The sequence below is a fragment of the Colobus angolensis genome, unplaced genomic scaffold, assembly GCF_000951035.1.
Source record: "Colobus angolensis palliatus isolate OR3802 unplaced genomic scaffold, Cang.pa_1.0 Scaffold6, whole genome shotgun sequence".
In the NCBI taxonomy this organism is placed as follows: domain Eukaryota; kingdom Metazoa; phylum Chordata; class Mammalia; order Primates; family Cercopithecidae; genus Colobus; species Colobus angolensis.
The window spans coordinates 21,799,491-21,823,306 of record NW_012119598.1 but is presented as its reverse complement, the minus strand read 5'-3'; the positions used below and the strand labels follow the sequence as shown (position 1 = coordinate 21,823,306).

Genomic DNA, 23,816 nt, shown 5'->3' with positions numbered 1-23,816 from the left:
TTTCAAGATAAGTTAAATTCTCCAATCAAAAGCCCGGTTAATGAAGAGGTGTGCAAGACTGGCATGCTAACATAATAGTTCTCCAAGAGATGCCAAGAGTTCAATAACGACTATGCAAAGGCCATGCTATTTTCATACTTGCATGAGACAAATTTCATTATATCCTGCTGAGATTCCAGTAATATGCAGCCTGTACTAATAACATTTGATAAATTATTCATCTTCACTATCTACATGCAAATAAAGGAAAGTATCTCTGCCTGATGATATAATGAGTTATTTTCCAATCCAATGATTCATTAAAGAGCAGCAGACCTAACAACAGTCTGGTTTTTTGAAATTGAAAACTATAGCACACTAAAGACAAAGTAGGAAATAACATAACAGTCACTTGTTATATCTGGCCAAAGATGAAAGGAGGGAATTTCAACCATAAAACAATTCTTTGTTTAAAAATGGAGTAGCAGAACAAAACCTTTATTTGTAATACACCCTTTCATTTAGAAATCCTCTTTCAAACAGAACTGCTGTTTCAAATTAATTCCTTAAATCCATAAACCATATAGTAAATATAAATACTGTGAATCCTTACCTATTTTATGTGCAGTTATCAATACTGTTGCCATCTAAAACAAACTAAAACTTGCCAGAATAAAGAATAAAACTGAAAAAGCAAGTCTTTGGAAAGAAAAGGAGAGAGAACAAGGACTCAGGATCAGAGAAACATGCTGAAAGATTTGAGATGTGAAAGGTAAAAGGCAAATTTTTGGAGCGAATTTGTCCTGAAAATGAGCACACGCTATACTTACGAAAGGACCATGAGGCAAAGACCACAATTACACATTCACACATTCCTTCTTTATTTGATCCTTTCTCATTAGCCACCGAGGCCTAGCACTGTGACAGAAAAAGAATGGCTGCTCACTGAGCACTGGTTTATTTTGTGATGACTGTGAATCAGCCTTTTGGCTTGAATGAAGGGAAAGAGAAAAGAAAGAAGGCAAACCAGCATAGAAAAGAAAAAGGGGGTGAGTTTTTACATCGTTTCAATCCCAGGTAATAAGAAATTAAAGGAGGAAATATTAATAGGAACAGATGGGGAGATGACGCTCAGTGTGACAAGATCAACTGATAATGACATGAGGCCACCGAGGAGATGGTGATAAATATGTAAAGTGACTAAAAGAGATATGCAACTTTAATAAAAAGATGAGAAAGGAAGACTGGCATATATTTAGAATGAGACATACTCAAAAACGTTATATTTCTAAGATCTTTTATCTTTTCCATTTTAAATGTAAGTTCACATTTCACCTCCTCTAAATAATGGTCAAATATGTCTCGGTGGGTTTATTAACCGTCTTTAATAAACATCTCTCTGAGTTGTTACTTACAAGTGTCAGATACAATTCAATCCTGTTAAAACCAAATTCAATTTTAAGCCCTGAGGTTTTCAGCAGTTGTTCATAAATCAGCTACAAAATCTGATTCCATGCTGGTTTTTACATTTGATCTAATCCATTAAAGAATGTTACTAAACCATTTTACCAACTAAAATTATTATACGTTGTAAAAATTTGAACCAAAAAGCTAGCTTTTGATACAATTCACTGTTGTGTACACATTTCTGAATTCATAATAGTGAAATATTTATGAGAAGAGAAACCAAGGCATTGTATATTATTTGTACAGTAATTGCTACACTAGTTGAATCAATGTTCAAAGCTGTCTGTCGATCTTAAAGAACAAAAATGTTTTCTAAATCTCATGGTGCTACCTGCATTGAATGGTGTTAGAACTGAGGGAAAACATCCCACCCACGTATACTAGAAAGCCCAGCCTGTCGGCATATCAGGAAGCCAATCACAATGATCATTTACAAATAGAAAAGAACCAACTCCCCAAACATAAAGACATATATTAATTGAGTGATAGAAATATAACTAGCTATAAAATATATCTATTAACTAAATTATGCTCCTACATACAAACCAATCTTCTCTGCTTGGTTCTCATGTTCTAAAGTGGGTTGCACATACTAGCTTTAGAATATCATTCATATTACAGAAATACCAATGATCTGGCAACTTGGATGCCTATTGTTTATTTTTTCCCTTTATTTTTTTCTAAAGGCTCTGGCAACTTGGATGCCTATTGTTTATTTTTTCCCTTTATTTTTTTCTAAAGGCTCTATAAACAGCCTGACTTTTCGTCAATATTTCATTCACTCCATCTAATTTTAAAGGCCATTCACTGTTTTCTTAATATATGACCACCCACCTCCACTATCACCAGAGAGAAGTCACGCCAAGGCTTGTTGGTTTTATTGTTTATCTCTTGATGACTGGTCTCACCTTGCACAAATTTGGTTCTATTAAGTACACACAGAAAAGACTTGTCTGAACCCTTGCTCTGGGTCGGCCTGCTGGAAATATTCCTAGTGAAGCAATCCAACACGATGATGGGGACAGACAGCAGAAGGCTGGCAGAACATTCAAGCAAAAAAGTTTTTTAAAAAATGAATAAACGGGCCAGGTGCAGCAGCTCACACCTGTAATCCCAGCACTTTGGGAGGGTGAGGCAGGAGGATCATGAGGTCAGGAGAACGACACCATCCTGGCTAACAGGGTGAAATCCTGTCTCTACTAAACATACAAAAAATTAGCCAGGCGTGGTGGCGGGTACCTGTAGTTCCAGCTACTCGGGAGGCTGAGGCAGGAGAATGGTGTGAACCTAGGAGGTGGAGCTTGCAGTGAGCCAAGATCATGCCACTGCACTCCAGCCTGGGTGACAGAGCGAGACTCTGTTTTTAAAAAAAAAAAAAAAAAAAAAGTGTACTATACATATCAATTCTCACTAAAATTTGATCACATCAATTTGAATTTTATTTAAGAATATTAGATAAAAGTGCCCAATTTAATCTGTTTTTCTACAAAATGTTCATAGTTACCATTTAAAGTGTCCTTAATAGGCATTTTAACTACTCAATTACAAAGAACAACAAAAGTGCAGTCTAACTTTTTCTCTACTCCATTCAATATGTACCTCATATACAGGTACTTCTTAGAAGAAAAAAAGGTAGGTATTCATGCTAAAGTGTGACACTCCTTTGAAACACTTCATCTTAAAAGAAGGAAATAATATAAAACACAGAAATTGGGTTAAATGGAAGAAGCAGCTTTGTCACAAGTCTAGATTGGAAAACTTTACACAAAATGGTAGAATTAACTAAAAAACACAGAATCGTTACAACTCAAGCTCTAATTCTTTGCTACTGAGATTAAATAATTCCCTTTTTCAGCAAGTATGAAGAGTTTGTTAATGAGAGCAATGACACCTAGAAAAAGATATTAAAATGAGAAAAGAAGACACTATCCAAAAAGACAAAACTAAAAGTATAAATCAGAGTATACGTAAAGAGAGTCCACTGAGGTATTGATGTTACCAAGGTGCATTTCCAGAGTTTAACAAAGCATGAAGATTCCAACACCTTACCTGGTGGACTGGGGAGGACGCTAAGGTAAGATCACAGTACACAGTTTAAATCCCTAGAAATCTGAGAATTGTTTAATATCAAAACTCCTGTTTTAAAAAAAGTACCAACTCTATAATCTTAATGATATAAAATTTATTTATGGACAAGAATTACAGAAGAGAACATGGAAAGATGAAAACATTTATTGGAATGGAATGTTCTTAGGCAATTTTTTTATTCCATTTGCACATTATCAATGGTATAATAAATAATTAAGTTACATTAAACAAAGGATACGTATAACAAAGTAATCTGCATAAGCAAAATGTCCTTTTACTCTAATGGAGATACCTTCTGGGGAAATTACAGTAAGTATTTAATTTTATGTTTTAATTACTATATCTTTTGCAAGCAGATGTCTTTTATGACAGTGGGAATAGATTTACATGGTGTCAATTCATTTTTTCAGAATCCAAATCAAGTGTACATCAAAACAGTTAAAAGTCAAAGCAGTCCCATGTCAATAACTCAACGTTAATACTGACCCTTAGTAGAACTCCTTAGATCATTAGCTGTCTTGCTACAACAGACTCTCCTGAATTCTAAATTTATTAAATGGCTCCAAGCCTTTGATATTTACAGCAATAAAGCTATGAGCACTTCTGTTTCTGTATGTAAAGCATCTACAGCAACAATACAGAACATAATGATTTCTCATGCTCAAATCTGCATTCCCAAGGATACGGTAGCCAGTGATGAAAGCAAAGCAGACCTTACAAAAGACGGCACTCAAGCTGCTGGAAAATGAGAACAATAAAACGTACAAGACATAAGGAACTTGTAAGCCACAGTTAATTTTAAAATTGAAGCTCAGAGTCCTACTGAATTAGACCATTTTATGCATTGCTATAATACCTGAGGCTGCATAATTTATAAAGAAAAGAGGTTTAATTGGCTCACAATTCTGCAGGCTGTACCAGAAGCATGGTAACAGCAATCTGCTCAGCTTCTAGTGAGGCCTCAGGAAGCCTCCAATCATGGCAGAAGGCAAAGGGGGTGCCCACCTGTCGGGGAGAGTAGGAACAAGAAAAGATGCGAAGGGGAGAGATAACACACACTTGTAAACAACCACCTCACTAGAGAATCATGTGCCAGTACAGCACCAAGCCATTCGCGAGAGAACCGCCCCCATGACCCAAACACCTCCCACCAGGCTCCAGTTCCAACAGCAAGGATCACAATTCAAAATGAGATTTAGAAGGGACAAACATCCAAACGATGTTGCACTCACTTTCAATCACAAATGAAAATGTCAAGTCTCCTCCTGCTAATTCAACTCAAGCCACCATAAAGTGTGACAGAAGAGATGGGAAGCAGTAAAGGCTGGGGAATTTTCCCATCTATGTATTTTTAAAAATGCCTGTCTGACCTTGTTGACCTTCATTTCACCTCCTTGTTGACCTTCAGTTCCAATCAAGAACTGAATAATCTTGTACTGTGGGCAGCATAAAGACAATCTAAATGAGAGGAGGCCCCTGGAGCTCACTTTGCTTTCAATTCACTCTCTTAGTCCTCAACCCCTTGAGATAAGTGTTATCATTGCCTTTCTATAGAAATGGCAAGAGTGAAGTAAGTTTCAAAGAAAGAGGATGTACATTTCATGTTGTAAGTCACTGTATTAATATACATGCATAACTGAAACAAAAGTTCCATAATACCATAGATGAGCTTAGAAAACAAAGCAAGTATGAAATATTACTTTTTAATATTTAAATACAACATAAAAACCCCCAAAATACACCCCTTGCCAAAACAAAACAAAACAATCTTCTGTATCTTAAGTCACTACTTTCACTTCTGCCTTAAAGGGACTTAAGGTGTCGAAGAAGGCAGACTGCTGAACAAGTAAGAGGAAGGACGTGTCAGAGGTGATCTGACAGATGTTTCTAAGAGACACCACAACAAGGGAGTGGTCAACTCTCCGAGGGAAAATCAGGAAAGACTTCAGGGAGAGGTCACACTGAAGTCTGGGAGGCAGAGCAAGCAGGATACAAATTATATACGTGATTATATCTATTTCACAGTACCTTTTGCTAGAATTCCTGTTTTTGACTGATTTTCCCCTTCTTAAAACCAATCTAGTTAAAAGCCTATCACTTTAACTGGATTTCACTGAAAAGAGTTATTAAGACTTGGCAGGAAGGGGCCCCATGGTGAAAGACCATGTCTTCAAAAATGAAAATGCTCCTAAAAATAATTTATGAAGTAGAAATTATGTGGGCTTGAGATTCTTAGTTCTAGTCAAAAGTCTAATCAAACATTGTCTTAAAATTTAATTTTAAAAAATGACACTGTTGGGCATGGACTGTCAAAGACTGAAAGTCATGAACATTAAAATACCTCTGATTACAGCTGCAAAACTTATGAGAATACAAGATTTAAGGCATATCCTTAAAAAAGGCATATCCTTAAAAAAATCCCAGGGTTTTTTTTTTGTTTTTTTTTTTTTTACCTACCTATTTGACAGTAAAAATTCTATATATGAAGTATGTTTTATATTAAAACTTTCAAAACTTATTCTTACAACACACAAGCATTTTCTCTATAGAATCTTTTCATTTGTTTTTTATTGGTTGGCTTTTTTATCAGTTGCTTACAGTTAGGGAAATACGTTCACTCACTCATTTCCCAATTTAAGCACCTTTACAGCACAGTATGAATAAAACAGTCTACACAGAATTTTCTTTAAAAAAATTAAGCTATCTTTATGAACTCCTTACAAAAGAATGTTTTATGTTGGCACAAAATAAAACAGAAAAGAAAAAGAGTGAGAAAAGATCAAAAAGGAAACAAGACACATGAAGTAACAAAATATATAAGAGAGGATCTAAAGGGAACTGCAAAAAAAGTGAGCAGTGATCTTAAACAACAGGCATCAGAAAAGAAAATAATAGATGGGCCTCACTTTCTCATTTCTGTCTGTTCAATATCAACAGCTTCACAGAATAGAAAGGAGGTTATGTGCAACAAGGGGACTAGGTTTCAAATTATAGTACACTGCTGTCTGGCTGCATAATCAGTAATGCCAGGCTTCCCGTGGAGTAGAAATGAATTAATGTATATGAAAAGGGTAAGCCACAAAGAGCTAGATAGAAGTTAATTACAGTTACTACCATAATTAAACAACTGTACTCCTATCAAAACATACAGTGCTAATGACGTTTCTCAAAAGCAAGATGGTAAGGGAGTTTTCAAAACTTTCAAACACTAAGTTAAAGTCAGATCCCATTTCTTTTAAAAGCTCTGGAGGTCTAGGAAATAGGTCACAAATAATTGCATTGATAATGATGATCAAGGCCAAGCGTGGTGGCTCACACCTGTAATCCCAGCACTTTGGGACAAAGCGGAGGAGATCACGTGAGGCGAGGAGTGCGAGACCAACCTGGCCAACATGGTGAAGCTCCTTCTCTACTGAAAATACAAAAATTAGCCAAGTGTAGTGGTGCATGTCTATAATCCCAGCTATTTGGGAGGCTGAAGCACAAGAATCGCTTGAACCTGGGAGGTGGAGGCTGCAGTGAGCCAAGATCGCACCACTGCACTCCAGCCTAGGCAACAGAGCAAGACACCGTCTTAAAAAAGAAGAAAAAAAGATGACCACAAGTTTGTGAATGACATGTTAAATATACAAATTAAAGTAGATTGAAGGTCACTCCTATGAAATCACTCATGTGCACTGTGATGTACTTTCCTGGGTATAAGTTAGGGGAAGAAGGCATAGGTAATGAACCTGGAACTGCACACGGTCCTGGGTAAGTGTAAGCATGTGTGTTCAGGAACCATGGTAGAAAGCCAAGGTTGTTTTTCCACCTCAGGATACCTTTGAGTGATATGATTCTTACCTGTCTAGGACGGTGGCTAATCATGGCAATGAATCTAGGTGAGTGGCTGCAGGGCCGACTCCCCAGCTCCCAGTTTCCCCATAGTCTGGGTTAACCAGTCTGCCATCTCCCCTCTCAGGTCATGGGTCCTCTCAGCCACCATCCCTCTCCCAGGAAACATTCTTGAGAATCACTGTCGTAGGTAATGTTACCTACATTAAATTCCCTCTAATCACTTTTTCCCTCAGCAAACCAAGTTACCAAGAGTAAAACTACCTCTCTCGAAGTCCTGAAAATAAACATGCTCCTGGGTAGCTGCTTCAAAGAGGCACAATGTTTTTGAGCAACACTGGGAAGCACACTCCCTGTCACTGCCCAGAACTGCATCACAACTGAATGGAGTAAGGGCAAAAGAGTTCAAGAACTGGGCTTTCCTCAAGACCCTCTTCACTAGAAAATATAGAGGTATACCAAACAAAAATACATGGTACCTCTGCCACAAACGTCTTCAATTTCATTTTGTGAGAAGGCAGGCACAGGGAAAGAAAAAGTAAAATCTGGCATATAGAAATCAGGGTGTGAGATAAAGGCTAGTCACATTCTAATAACTTCTGCTACAGATCACTATCTAAAATGCCAAAAACTATTCTAAAGACAGACTCTGAAACTCAATTTTAAATTACAGACACATGCACTTCAAGAATTTCAGAGTAAAAGTGACCTTCCACGTGATACAATTTGCAACTCAGGAAACTGAGAACCAATGAGGTTGTATGGGCTGTTAAAGATGGCATTGTTAGTTGTACAAACAAGCATTTGCACACAGCTCTTCATAGTCTCAATCAAGGACTCTCACCTACCACAGCAGCACCCAACAGCACCCAACACATCAGCCGACTTTTCAGCGCAGCTTCAAGAAATGGTGCACTTTAATTTTCAGAAATACAATAAAGATTTAATGTTAGAAAGCATGGTTTATAAGGACATTTTAATTACTATTTCTTTATTACTCAATACAATGCATACTTTGTTATAAAATAGTAGTACTGAGATAAACTTCTTTAATATATCCAGATATCCAGAGGATATTCAGAGTTGATATCCTAATTGAAGATTCTCCAAGTGAGTTTTCTCTCCTTCAAATTAATAAGTGAAATTGGTATTTAGTCTCTCAGTCTCCAAAGTAATTGCTACATATCTGCTGTATACTTTGTAATGTGTTACAGAATGAACTTCTAAACAAAAAAATGTACAAATCACCAAATATTAGAAATAAATGTTCAAATCGATAAAACATTCTTGTAATAATCCTGTACCCATTATTATCAATATTAGGTTTTCTAAGAAAAGATCCATAACATCACTAAAGTTTATCCTACACCTAATTATTCCAATTATCAAATACAATTTTTCAAGAAAAAGAGAAAGTCAGATTTAAATTTCTTTTCTACCTACATCTGAGCCATCAGATTACTTTGTGGTGCCAGTTTTCACTTGACTGTGACATAATAAATTATTTCCCTAACAATAAAATCTTTGTTTTTTTAAAAAAAAATTGAAGATGATAATTTCTATGTCCTATCAAAGCTTTAGATACTGCATTTCTAACATGACCTGGTTTCTACTTTATATTTCTGTTTTTAGGGAAATCAGCTATAAAGTACTAAAGAAGAATTACCAATCCAATACAATTTACAATTACTGAGAATAATCAAAGCAAAACAGAAAATACCACAATTAACCTACAACTTTACTCCGCATTTGAAAAATGCAATGAAGTTTTTAGTATTTATTTTTTTCCTCTAACTTTACAGTCTCATCTATTCTCACTATATTTTACTAACCAAAAATAGTGCATTCTCTAATGAAGAATAAAATCTCTCCAGTCACGAAAGAAAGCACATGATATGTATGCAGTGTATAAAAGCAGTGTAGCAACTGTCAATTCTCTTAAAAGTCAGTTATAATAAGGGAAGAATATATGATGAAAAAAATGTTATTTTCACCTTTTCTTTTAAAGTATATTAAAACTCTTAAAATACCAACATTAAGTGAACATTTTGTACGGAAGCCTCAAAATATGATTAATTGATCTACTTGGTTTTTTTTTCTTTTTTTTAACTAAATGACTCCTACTGTAGTAAATAGTATAACATTCAGGTATAATGCAAATTCTGTCTGGGATTGACGCTTTATATTATTTATTTGTTAAGAACAATTAATATGGTTGAGAAACAAGAACTCTGGGAAACAGAAATTGCTGTATCTGAAAATATTATGTACCAGAAATAAAAATGATTAAAATACAGATATAAAAGCAAGGATGTTCAAACATATATTTGCTCATGTTAACAGTTTCACAAAAGTCTAAATGATAATACATTTTTAGAGATTGAACAATACTTGTAGTCTCACCTTCATGAAATCTGCCAAAACACTACCAGGATGCACAAGAGTTAATGTGTAAGTGTAATTTAAGAGTAGGCAAGTCCTCATTAATAGTTAAACAAGGAAAGATGGGGATACTATACTGGACAGGTCAGTGGAACTACCAGTGGAAGGGTCGGGTCATGGGAAGCCTGAGAGGTTCAAGCCTAAAGTAATTTCCTTTCCTTGCTTACGGCAATCAAATTTAGTAAACTACTGTAAGAGTGTACTATGTGAAAACTACAATATGATTAGCAACTTGAACTATTCAACACTATGCACCAGCTCACCCCACCAAAACCCCAGAATTCAGAATTCAAAAGTTAGAGAAATACCTAAGTCCTCATATCAATAAACTCCATTAATGATGAAAGGTGGTTTCAAATAATAATTTTAAAAATGCATCTTTGAGTAGAAAAGGAAATATAAGTGATAAATACACTAAAGCTGTATAATTAAATTTAAGATGAACAAAAAGCATATAAGACCATTCTGAAGCCATCATAAAGCAGCAGAATCCACTTGGGGGATTCATTTAGGCATTCATTTGTGTTCTAACAGCCTTAATGACTAAAAATATTTGATAAATGTAAAGTTACTTACCATCTTCATTTTTAAAAAGCCAGTGAACTTGAGCATCTCCAATGTTTAAAGAATACTTTTTCTAGAGCATCTATTACATATTTTGTAGTAGACAAACACTGCTGCTGCTTGGTATGCGTGAAGCTAAAAAGAGGACTGATAATTTGGCGAATACAGTTACAGAGTTACAGAAATACAGACAAGACAACACATGCTGGTTTCTCTTACAAAGTCCCTTCTGTTATTATTCCAAACCAAGGTATAGAATGAAGTAATGTAAAAAATCAACTAAAAATCTTATCATAGAATGTTTTTGTTTGGGGCCATAAATAAATTAGCCTACTCTTATTTTTAAGAAAATATTATGGTTCGAAAAATGCTAAGAGACAGAATGAATAACAAGGAGTTCATCCTAGAAATAATGTATGTAGATGTACAGAATACAAATAAGTAAAATTAGAATCCTTTTGTTAATGTGCAGAAACTAAAGAAGGAGATGTAAAGAAAAGAGGATAGCAAAGCAGATAAACTGACTACATTTAAGAATGTAACCACAGACTCTGCAATTGGAAATGCAAGTTACCAAACTGTAATCATACAGTAAAGTTAACTTTACTACATTCATAAACTTAAAACAAACAGGTTCATTGAAAAAAACTAAATAAAGTAATAAATCCCTGGCTCCTTTACTTACTAGAAGGTAGACGTTACCATATATTTACTTACACCAATGAGACTGGAAGAAAGTATTCTTAATATGTAAGGCAATCCACAAACTTTTTCCCACTACATTCAGACTACACTAACTGTGTCAGAGATTACATATAATGAGAGGATGCATACAAGTGTTCTTTCAAAGCATATATTAAAAATCAATAAAAATTAGTTTATTGAAATGCAACTATTGAAAAAGCAGATGTGCTTTTGTGGTCCAATATTCCCCATATATACCACGCTACATATCTAAGCTCAATCACTTACTCATTGAGTTTGGAAAACATCCTCAAGTAAGTCTGCATTGAGCTCTGTAAGGTGGTTATTCAATCACTCACACTGATCAAACCACACTTGATACAGTCCTGCTTCCCAGTCTCAACTTATGAACAGTTGATGCTCTAAATAAGTACCACATGCAAAAGTAAAAAACCTTACAGAGTGAAGATTAATAGCAATGTCTTAAATAAGAAAGCTGCTTGGTGACGTAGTCTGAGAATTTAGGTTAGTCCAGTGCAAGATGGCATCAATTACTGAGAAGTTAGGAAAAAACAAAATCAGTGAAACTTGCAAATTATATATCACATTGGGAAAACCCTAAATTACCACCACTTGAGGCATTTGGAAACTGACTGATGAAACACCAGCAAACATATTAATTACAATAGGGATCTCAACAGAGGTTGACTGGTGAAGAAGTAGGACTTAATGGTAAAAACATTTTTCTGATTTCAATAGGTAAAATTTATTTGCAATAATTTGTCATAAGATATCCAATTAGACTATCTTTCTACAAATATAAGATTATTTTTAATGATTTTTTTGTTTAGAAGATTTCACATGCTCTTGCTGGAAGAAATGCAGATTTATATTCCTTTCATAGATTTCATACAAAAAAAAGTTTTTAATGACCATATGAGCCAAGACTAAGGTATGTATGAATATTTTTAAGAGACAGAAATGAATGTGAATCCACTAGACACTGTATTTTTTTTCTTACATTCAGTTCCACACCTTATAAAATTATCAAAGTGATACAGGAAAAAATCCTAAATTCATTATAATTTCATATATCCTGAAGCCAAAACCACAAATGGAGTTTCCTTGTCGCTATTAACATGAAGATCCATTCAGAATAATTTAGCAAGAATTTCCCATTTTGATACAATCAAGACAGATAAATGAAAACAAGCTTTTATGGTTTTATGTTAATTACAATAGAGTTAAATGCTTTTATTGTCAATGTACCTTATTAGTTTTAAAATACTACTTGGTGTAACACAAGCAGCAATAAGAAGAATGCAAACAAGCTGTGACAGAGGCTGTATGTCTAAATCCACTTCAAAGATGAGATATGAAGAGAGTCCAACAGGGATCAAATGTGGAAACAAGAGGGTTATAGCAAAATCCTCTTGTCAGGCGGTATTCCATCTGGCCCTTCTGGGCAGAGCCTTGCTTCTCTACAGCTAACTTCTTATCAATCAGGGTACCAGCAAAGCAGATGGCTCACTGCATATCTAAGAAGATTTTCATAAAGGAATGATTTACTAAAATCTGGGCAGGGCTAGGAAAACCAACAGACAATGTGGTACTCTGAGGTTAGTAACAATGAGGTGCTGTTTCTATCCCAGAGGCAAGGAGGAGAAGAGCTGCACAAACCTGGAGAAAGAGATAAACAGGGACGGAGGAGAACTGTGACCTTGGGGTAAGGAAAGCAACCAATCCAAAACAGGCAGGGAGGGAGAGACGGGAGTGGATACTCTCAGCTCGCTCTCTCCTCACATCCTCCAATGAGCTGTGACCTTGGGGTAAGAAAGCAACCAACTCAAAACAGGCAGGGAGGGAGAGAGAGACGGGAGTGGATACTCTCAGCTCACTCTCTTGTCACATCCTCCAATTGGCTAAATCCAACTGGACATAAGATGGCAAGAATCTTACTGATTCATTCCATGCAGGTCAGGCTCCACGGACACAGATCAAGATGGAGAATGGATCTGGAAGGACAAACAGAAGATATCCACTTCTGTGGAGGACCATAAAGTAAATGTAAAGCACAGTGAAAATGTATATAAGAAACATCAAGCAGCACAGTTGGCTGGAGCAAAGGGTATAATGTATAGCATTCATGGACAAAAGACGTGAAAATGGTAGAAAGTCCCCAAATTAATTTGGTGAGTAAGAGGCACCAGTGAGAATATACATACAGGAAAGTAAAATAATCCCAGGTTAATGGTAGCAGGATATGCAGTCAGATTGAACGGAGAGTCACTGATGGCAAATATCAGTTAGATTATTCCAGCAGTTCTTACATTAAGGAGGAAATAAGAGGTAAGCATTAACACGAACTAACGCCCTAATATGTTCTGTGTACCTCAAAAGTCTTATCCATTTAATCCTGCCGATTTTAAGCTGAGAAAACTAAGCCTCAGAAAAATAACTTACTGAAAGACAACCAACAACTGGCTAACTGCTGTAAAAAACACATTATTTCAGTAACATATGCTGTCTGAATGAAGTACTGGCAGTAGAAATAAAAAGCAATGAACAGAAGTTGACTGATAAGCATAGTTCTCTATTAACTAAGAGATATCAAAAAAATCTTGTAACTCCTTCACAGCTCAGCTTCCTGATCTGCAAACTAAGGAAAGCTATCAAAATTATTCCTTCCATCTAAAAAAATTTCCTGTTACATTACAAAGACTTAATTATCAAACTTCCCATCCTCTAAACAAACCTGCCAATGAATATCCCCTTCAACTTCATCTTTGAGTCACTGTCATAGCTAAATGCAAACACAATCTCTCCAGTAAATCCACTCAAGTTCACACTCATCAGTAAGAAGCTATCCCTGATTAACTCAGCCTGGGAGTAACAGGTCTTGTATGATTTCCTATAGAAACTATATCTCTCCAAGCCATTTGGCAAACTCCTAAGCACACTGTTAACTACCATTAACTAAAATAGATCTTATTTTTTTAGAGTAGTTTTAGATTCAAAAAAAAAAACTCAGCAGAAGCACAGAGTTTTCATACACCACTGCTCCCACTCCACACACAGCCTCTCGAACTATCAACATCCCACACCAGAGTGGTACGTTTGTTACAATCAACGAACCTACACTGACACATCATTTTCACCAAGAGTCCACAGTTTACATTAGGGTTCACTCTTGATGTTGTTCATTCTAAGGATGTGAACAGAAGTATAATGACAATTGTCCACCATTACAGCATCATACAGAACAGAATTACCGTCATAAATATCTTCTATTTTCTGCCTACACATCCCTCCCTACTCTCTAATCACTGGCACCAACTGATCCTTTTACTCGTTCCATATTTCACCTTTTCCACAATGTCCGATTAGTTGGACTCATACAGTATGTAGCCTTACAGATTGATGTCTTTCACATCATAGTATGCAACTTAAAGTCCCTCTATGTCTTTTCATGGCTTTTTTGCTCATTTCTTGTAGTGTCAAATAATATTCCATTATCTGCATGTACCACAGTTTCTTTATTCACTTACTAAAGGGCCATTTTTTTGCTTCTAAGTTTTAGCAATTATGAATAAAGCTACTATAAATACTGTGTACAGGTTTTTGTATAGACATAAGTTTTCAACTCATTTGGATAAATATCAAGTAGCACATCTGTTGGATGTAAGACTGTGTTTAGTTTTAAGAAACTGCCAACTGTCTTTCAAAGTACCTGTACTACTTTGCATTACCATCAGCAATAAATGAGACTTCCTGTTGCTCCACATCCTTGCCAGAATTTGGTGTTGTCAGTGTTTTGGATTTTGACCACTGCACCAGGTATATAGTTTTAACATACCACTATATTGCATTGCTGTTTCAATTTGTAATTCACTAACAACAGACATATGATGCTGAACATCTTTTTATACACTAATTTGACATTTGCATATCTTCTTTGGTAAATTGTCTGTTCAAGTCTTTTGCCCATTTTTTAACTGGGTTGTTCCTTTTCTTATTATTGAGTTTTAAGAGGTCTTCATATATTTTGGATAATAGTCCTTTATCAGATGGGTATTTTGCAAATATTTTCTCCCACTCTGTGACTTATCTTCCCATCCTCGTGACAGTGTCTTTTATAAAGCAAAAAATTTTCAACTTAATGACATCCAACTTGGCAATTATTTCTTTTATAAATCATACTTTTGATGTTGTATCTAAAAAATCACGCCATACCAAGATCACCTAGATTTTCTCGTATGTTCTTCATCATCATTAATTTTTTACCTGGTACTTAAAGGATGAATAAGGCAACAATACCCTCAAGTATCTTAAATCACTGCTTAAGATGCTCAATCAAATAACCTTCAAGGTAGTGAATCTCAACTGAGAGAGAGCAGAGAAATAACAGTATCGTGTAAATCACAGTAGAACATACAGGCTTTGGAGCCAGACTGCCTGGATTCAAATCCCAATGCTGCCACTGACTAGCTATGTGCACTTATGTCTCAACTTTGTCCTCTGCAAAATAAGGAAAATATTTATGCCCACTTCACTTCACAGTACTATTATGAAGGTTAAACGACTTAACCCATGGGAAGTGTTTAACACAGTAGCTGTCACACTGTAAGTACACAATAAATGCTAGTACTTCTGGATTCTCCAAGATGGAGCTGAAGTAGTTTGTAAAAACATTCAAATTATCATTGCTATAAATTTTTAATCTGATACTTCATTTTATTTTGGAACTTCAAAAGAAGACTAAGGGCCAAGCGTGGCAGCTCATGCCTGTACTTCCTGCACTTTTGGAGGCCAAGATGGGTGGATTGTTTGAGCCCAGGAGTTTGAGACCAGCCTAAGCAACACGGCAAAATGTCATCTCTATTTATAAAATAAATAATTTTTTAAAATTTAAAAATAATAAAAAAGATTAAGGTATAGTCTCATTTTCATATTCTCATAATCTCATTTATTGGAAATTGATTGTGATAATCTCTGATAAAGCAATGGCTCAAAATTAATGAAGAGAAGCACGTGGAAAGTAGTAGACACCACCCAGAAGGAAAAGTGCAGCATTAAAATTTCCAGTTTGGCAGGTGGAGACTATCAGGTTTTTTAAAATATATAAATTTCTCATTTATAACAAAACAGTATTTAAGTGAGACTTTCAATTCACTTAATATTTCAGTATGATATTACTGGTTTTCATTTGTGCTAATCTAATATAGGAAAAAGCTTTAAAAAATGTAAAATTATACCACAGAGTAAAAGATGGTTTCACAGTGACTTCAGTAAGAATCTATGTCAGTGAGTGTTAGCTAACAAAATAACCAAAACTTAATTCTACTTTCTTTGCATAATTTTTAGTGTAACTATAAAAAATTACGCCTTGAAGAAGTATCAAAATTATTGCTGTTAAAAGTATTTATAAAACAATTAATTATGTGATATGAAAATGTACAAATAAAAAAATTCCTTATTATTTATTTATTTATTTCAAGACAGGGTCTCGCTCTGTCAACTGGGCTGGAATGCAGTGGTACAATCACTGATCACTGTACCCTCAACCTCTCAGGCTCAAGCAATCCTCCCACCTGAGTCCCCTGAGTAGATGGGTCTACATGAGCACCCCACCACACTCAGCTAATTTTTCTATTTTTTATAGAGATGAGGTTTCACCATGTTGCCCAAGCTGGTCTCGAACTCCTGGGCTCAAGCAATCTGACCACCCCAGTGTCCCAAAGTGCTGGGATTACAGGCATGAGCCACTGTGACCAGCCAATTTCTTTATCTTAAAATTGTTTAAATTCTTTCAATCTGAAATTCAAACTAAATTCATTTTACACAAAAATAAAATAACATTAAAAAAAAAAAACTATTACCTGATTCATTTATTCTTTAAAGTCAGGATGTCACTGTGTCGCTCAGGCTGGAGTGCAGTTACACAATTATAGCTCATTGCAGACTTGAACTCCTGGGCCCAAGTGATCCTCCTGCTTCAACCTCGTAAGTAGCTGGGACAACAGCTGTACACCACAGCATCCAGCTGACTTTCTCCCCCAGAGATCCCAGGATCTCACTCTCTTGCCCAGGCGAGTCGTAAACTCCTGGCCTCAGGAATCCTCCAGCCTCAGCCCCAGCCCCCATTGCTGGGGTTACAGGAGTGAGCCATTGCTCTTGGCCTGATTTGTTTATAAGCCAAACAAATACACAGTAGAGTGCCTGCCTCCAATATTAGATTGGCAAATTCATGAAGCCAAGGATAACATTTGTGATTTTATATCTAAAGTAATAACTTTTATAAAGATGCCTGGCAAGAGTTAACTGAGTGGTGTTTCTATCACGTAGTTCAGAAAATATATACATCTGTTTATCTCACTTTCAACGATTACCTTTAATTGTTTCCTCCACAACTTCTACCACACGGTCTATCTGTTGAACCTAGAAGAAAAAAAACAAACGATTAGACAAGTAATTTACACAGAGAAGCAAAATTTGTGTTTATCCTTATGGTTGAGTCAATATTACACATTTTCTAAGCACATCAATGCAGGTTTCCTTTAATGTATTTGGAGACATAAAATATATTTTATATTAATATTTTGCGTTACAATGAAGTATGAAATTATCACCCTCCTGTCCTCTAATGATAACTGAAGAAATCACATTGCATTTAAATAAACTGCCTGGAGTTGTTTTAGGATAGCCTATCGACACATACTCAACACATCCTGAGACAGAAACTTAAGTTTAATTAACACATGTCTTCTCACACAAGGCTTCAAGAAAAAAATGGCATAAAATAACAACCTACACAAAAAGAGCAGGCTAGTATTAAGGAGATCTGTCCCAGATTCTATCTTTATTATTTTAATACTAAAAAACCCTTTTAATGAATTTCTACAATGTGCTGGGTACTGTACTCAGGTCCATGAAATGCAAAGTTAAATAATACAGCTTCTGTTCTATACACCAGAGACTAAGGAAGATTTCCCATGGGAAAACAGAGGAAAGGTAATAAAATCAGACCAAGTGATCCAGGAACGCTTCCTAGAGAACCAAGGGTGACTCCTGGGGTTATGATTAAACAGGATTATGATTGGAGAAGCCCACTGAGAATGAGAAAGCACGGCTAGAGTTTAAAAGGAAAATGAAAAAAGAAAAGTAATATTATGATTCACAAAGCTAAAAAAAAGAATAAGTCAAAGTTGATTCTTCTTTAAAAGTCCTTAAATTACCATTGTTTTATTACAGAAGAAATATCACAAAAAAAGTCAAACAAAATAGAATATAACATGGAAGGCAGTTAAAGGAAATCATAACATCTTTCATCCTGTATTTCCACTCCTCAGATGAAACCACTAATAATAGTGTGATGAGCAGATACCATGAAATTTTCTGGCATCAAACATTTACATACAAGTCTATTCTATAGTTTTATCCTTTTTTTCACAAATGGTAGTGAGTGTGTGTGTGTGTGTGTGTGTGTGTGTATAAACAAATATATAAAATAGATATACAAAATAGACCAAGACCAGCTGGGGCAACACAGTGAGGTCCCGAGGTCTTTGGTGGGGGCTATACATATTTAGGAAATACACCTCTGCCTTGATGTTTTTTCTATATATTGTCAATCTATAGGTCTATTTCATTCCCTTTACTAGCTGCCTACTATCTCTCTGAATGGTTGCACCATGATGTGATGGATGCATCCATACCTCTATTGATGAAAGAATTTCTATTCTTTCATGATTATACAATGCTGCAAGGAACTCAACTGAGACAAGAGGAACCTGTTTTAAAAACTTTATTAAAAATGTAATGGCCGACTGGCCACAGTGGTCCATGCCTATAATTCCAGCACTTTGGGAGGCTTGGGTGGGGGGCAGATCACTTGAGGTCAGGAGTTCGAGACCAGCCTGGCCAACATGGTGAAACCCTATCTCTATTACAAAAATTAGCCAGGTGTAGTGGTGCATGCCTTACTCCCAGCTACTCAGGAGGCTGAGGCAGGAGAATAACTTGAACACGGGAAGTGGAAGTTGTAGTGAGCTGAGATCACGCCACTGCACTCAAGTCTGGGCAACACAGTGAGAAAAAAAATAAAAGAAGAAAGAAAAGACAAGAGAAGACAGACAGGACAGGACAGGACAGGAGAGGAGAGGAGAGGAGAGGAGAGGAGAGGAGAGGAGAGTTCTCTTAAAAATATTCCTTTGGTCTCAGTATCTTACAGAAAATGAGGAAAGGCTTGTGAGAGCAGACCTGAACTCCATTCTACCTCTGACCACTTAGCCCAACATGATGGCAGCAGCAACAATAATTACTGAGAAACTGCCAAAGGCATGTAAATCTCAGACAACATTAGGTTTTCAGCCCCCAACAAACCTACCTAACTGGAGATGTATCTACCAGGAAACAATGGAACCATTAGGCCCTGGTTTTATTATGACAGCCCAGTTGGCTTCCATAGAGAATGTGATTAAAGAAGCCAGCAGAAGAAAGATTTCAAAGAGGAGGAAGTGACCAACAGTGTCAAACACTACAGAGACATAAGTATACAGACTAAAATGAATATGTTTGATTTAACAATACAGGAATCAAACTTAGGGAAAGCAGTGAGTTCAGTAGTAATGAATTATACGTAAGAAAATAGAGTTAATTTGACTACTCTTAGTAAAAAGCTGGGTAGAAAGGGAAAGAGAAGAAAGACTCTTGATGGCTAGAGAATATTGAATATATTATGTTTTGGATTAGGTTAGTACAAGTAACTCTTTCTTTCTTTTTGCAGTTTGAGCGGAGAAAGGCAGTAGGCAAAGAAGTTGTAGACTGAAAAACAAGTGATGGAGCAATGATCTTCAGGAAGTAGAGATCAGGAAGTAGACCAAGCAAAATCTAAAACATGAATAGAGGATAAGTCAGAGTGAGAAAAGGGCCAAGTCTTTGTCTCCTGAAAGAAGAGGTTAGGGGTAAAGCATGGGAAAAGATGCTAGTACTCTTGTAGAGGTCAGGGAGGATCAAAGCAAATTTCCACCTGTTGCCCTCAATTTTTCTCATTGAAGTAAGCAGGAAGTTCATCTGCTAAGAGGTAGAAAGCATATCGTAAAATAATAACAGAATGAATGTTTACAAATACCTATTACAGACAACAAGAGACAGTGATGACTAGGAACATATAAAATTCACCAGACAGTATTGGGATACCAGTTGAAATCTGAGACCATGAATTTACAACAATAACTCCAAGTCCCAGCAGTTCTACAGTAGGAGCCAAACAGACAAACAGATTGACCCAAGGTTTGTTAATACCACCATTTATTCACTCATCAATTATTAACCATCTAAATTATACCAGGATGGTTGAAGACTGATGAAACAACACTAAGAGATTTGTGGAATGGACTAGAAAGAAAATGGAACAAGGAAAGTTGACTATGTATTTTAGATGAGAGGAAGTTTGGCAAATAGATTAGACAGGGAAAGAAGTACAGCCAGAAAAGAAGAAATGAAGTGGCTGGGTGTTGGAGAAAGAGAAAAATGAAAAAAAAAGGAAGGAGAAAAGAAAAAGGACAGAAAGTTATAACCAGAGTACAGACACAGGCATTTAGTATTTCTGAAGAATAGTAAGGTCCAATATCTGGCAATGGGAATAGGTTGCTGAAACAAGATGTAGGTGATGACCACTGGAACTGATGTATGATGAAGTGAGAGGTGACAACGTTGCCAAGACATTATATTGAGACACTCAGATTGCCAAAGATAAATCAGACATGAATAGGATAAGAAAGAGTTGGTCAAATTTCCTACTGGATGTGGGTGAATAACCAAGATATCAATTAAGGATAGAAGACAGACAATAAAATGAATAAAATATAAGATAATTCAATGATGAAACCAGAAAGAAAAATATTTTCCTATGCAGTCAAAAATATAAAAGCTCAAAAGCACTGCATCTATTCTTATAGCACATGGACTGAATAAGAAGCCATATTTCTAGGGAAAAGTCAGAACATGCAGAGGAAGCAATCTGTTAAAAAGTTGAGGGTAAGCTAAAACTATAAAACTCTTAGAAGAAAACACAGCCATAAATCTACATGAACCTTAGATTAGACACTGATTTCTTAGCTGTAACACCAAAGCACAAACAACAAAAACAACAAAAGAAAAAATAAATTGGATATCATCAAAATTCAAACCATTTCATACTTCAAAGGACAACATCAAGAAAGTAACATGACAACACAGAAGATGAGAGAAAACTTTTATAAATCACATATCTGGTAAGGAACTTATATCCAGAATTTATAAAGAACTTCTACAACTCAATAATAAAAAGACAACCCAATTAAAAATGGGAAAATAATCTGAACAGACACTTTTCCAAGCAAAATATACTTATGGCCAATAAACATATGAAAAGATGCTCACATCATTAGCCAACCAGGAAATGCAAATCAGAACCATAACAGAGGAATAGGGAGCTATTGCTTAATGGGTATAGAGTTTTAGTATGAGAAAATGAAAACATTCTAGAGATGGATAGTGGTGATGACACACAACACTATAAATGTACTCTGTGCCAGTTAAAAATGGTTACAGTGGTCAATTTTATTTTATGTATAGTTTACCAGTATTGGAAAAAAACACAATGAGATACTACTTCACACCCAGTAGGATGTCTATCATCAAAAAGACAGGCAGGCCAGGTGTAGTTGCTCACACCTGTAATCCCAGCACTTTGGGAGGCCAATATGAGAAGATCACTTTAAGGCCAGGAGTTTGAGCCCAGCTCGGGCAACACAGCGAGATCCTGTCCCTACAAAAACATTTTAAAAATTAGCTGGGCACAGTGGTGCTCATCTGTAGTCCCAACTACTTGAGAGGCTAAGGCGGAAAGACCGCTTGAGCCCAGGAATTCAAAATTACAGCTACCTATGATCACACCACGACACTCCAGGGTAGGTGACAGAGTGAGACCCTGTCTCTTAAAATACACACGCACACATACAGGTAATAACGCAGGTTGGTGAAAATGTGGAGAAATGGGAGCCTTCATACATTGCTGAGGGGAATGTAGTAAAATGATGTAGCACTTTGGAAAATAAGCTGCCTGTTCCTCAAATGATTAAACATAGAGTTACCATATAATCTAGCAATGTCAATCCTAGTTATAACTCCAAGAAAAATGAAAACATGTCCATGCAAAAACTTGTACACAAATGTTCATAATAGCATTATTCATAATAGGCAAAAATTGAGAACGCAAGTATCCACTGACTAGCGAACAGATTAACAACATGTGGCATACACATACAATGAAATACAGCAATGCATCACTAAGACAGAATATGCTCTGAGAAATGTGTTACTAGGCCATCGCTTCATTGTGTGAACTTCAGACCGTACTTACACAAACACAGATGGTACAGCCTGCTACTCAGCTAGGCTATATGGTACAGCCTACTGCTCCTAGGCGACAAACCTGTACAGCCTGCTACTGCACTGAATACTGCAGGCAGCTGCTACACAATGGTAAGAATCTAAACATATAAAAGGTACAGTAAAAATACTGTATTATAATCTAAAGAGACCACTGACTTATATACATCGTTGATTAAAGTTGTTATGCAGTGCCTGACCATATTGCTAATCCATAAAAGGGAATGAAGTATGGTTACATGCTATAAATGCAAAGTGAAACAAACCAGACAGAAAGGTCACAATAGGAAATGTCCAAAATAAGAAAATCTACAGAGATAATGTCGGTTAGTGATTGTCTTTGGATGGGCAGAGGGAGAATGAAAGGCAGTGCTAAGAAGTACCTGGGTTTTTTTTTTTTTTTTTTTTGAAAGGATGAAAATGTTCTAAATTGATTGTGGCAATGGTCATACAATTCTATGAATAAACTAAAATGCACTGAATTGTACACTTTAAAAGGGTGAATTGCATGGTGTATGAATTATATCTCAGTAAAGTTGTTATTACCAAAAAGAAAAAAAAAAGTTGAGAGTGGTCAAAGGTTCTAACGTAAAGGCCATGAAAGTCAAGGAAAACCCGAGGAAATGTTACAGATTAAAGGAGACTGAAGAGACCTGACCTGAATGCTACTATGAATCTGAGATTTTTCATTTCCTATAAAGGACAATATTGAAACAATTGGCAATAACGGAATAAAGCTAATACACTAGCTTATAGTATTATATTAATACTGATCATTGTACTATAGTGATTTAAGAGTGTGTCCTAGCTTTTGAAATATACGGGCATTTAGAAGTAAAGGGCACCATGTTTGCAACTCAGTTTCACAAGGATCGGGATGGGGGGAAAATGTGTACACATAAAGAGAATGAGAAAATGTGTTAAAATGTTAATATTTGGGGAATCTGGGTAAAGAGCATATAGGAACTCTACATTTTTACTCAGGAGCATTTCTGAGTGATAGTATGCCAAAATGAAAAGTCTAAGAGAGAGAGAGAGTGTGCGTCTGTGTGTGTGTACATGTGTGCATGCACATAGAAGAAACAAAGATGGCCCTGATGAAGATGGCGACTATGATGATCACATAGAATTTGCTTGAATGTATATAGCTGAAAATATATCCTCCAACTTAAAATAGTACTGATTACATTTGCTTTTAAGGCAGGAAATGGGATATTGCCAACACATGATAATTTAAATCACTGGATGGTGTGTAGGAACCCCAGGACCTTAAAAAGAAAGGTCTGCCAAAACCGTAAAATAAAAGATAAAAAATAAAAATTTGA

The 23,816-nt window shown here is 36.0% G+C and overlaps 1 protein-coding gene across 2 annotated transcripts in view; it reads right to left on the bottom strand.

The window, feature by feature from the left end:
* The window catches only part of CDKAL1 (CDK5 regulatory subunit associated protein 1-like 1), a 715,588-nt gene that overhangs the window by 456,584 nt on the left and 235,188 nt on the right, over positions 1-23,816 (bottom strand). For both annotated transcript variants that reach the window (XM_011962766.1, XM_011962767.1), the window contains one exon: positions 17,448-17,496. In XM_011962766.1, coding sequence (XP_011818156.1) covers positions 17,448-17,496 — 49 coding nt within the window. The remainder of the gene's footprint in view (positions 1-17,447; positions 17,497-23,816) is intronic.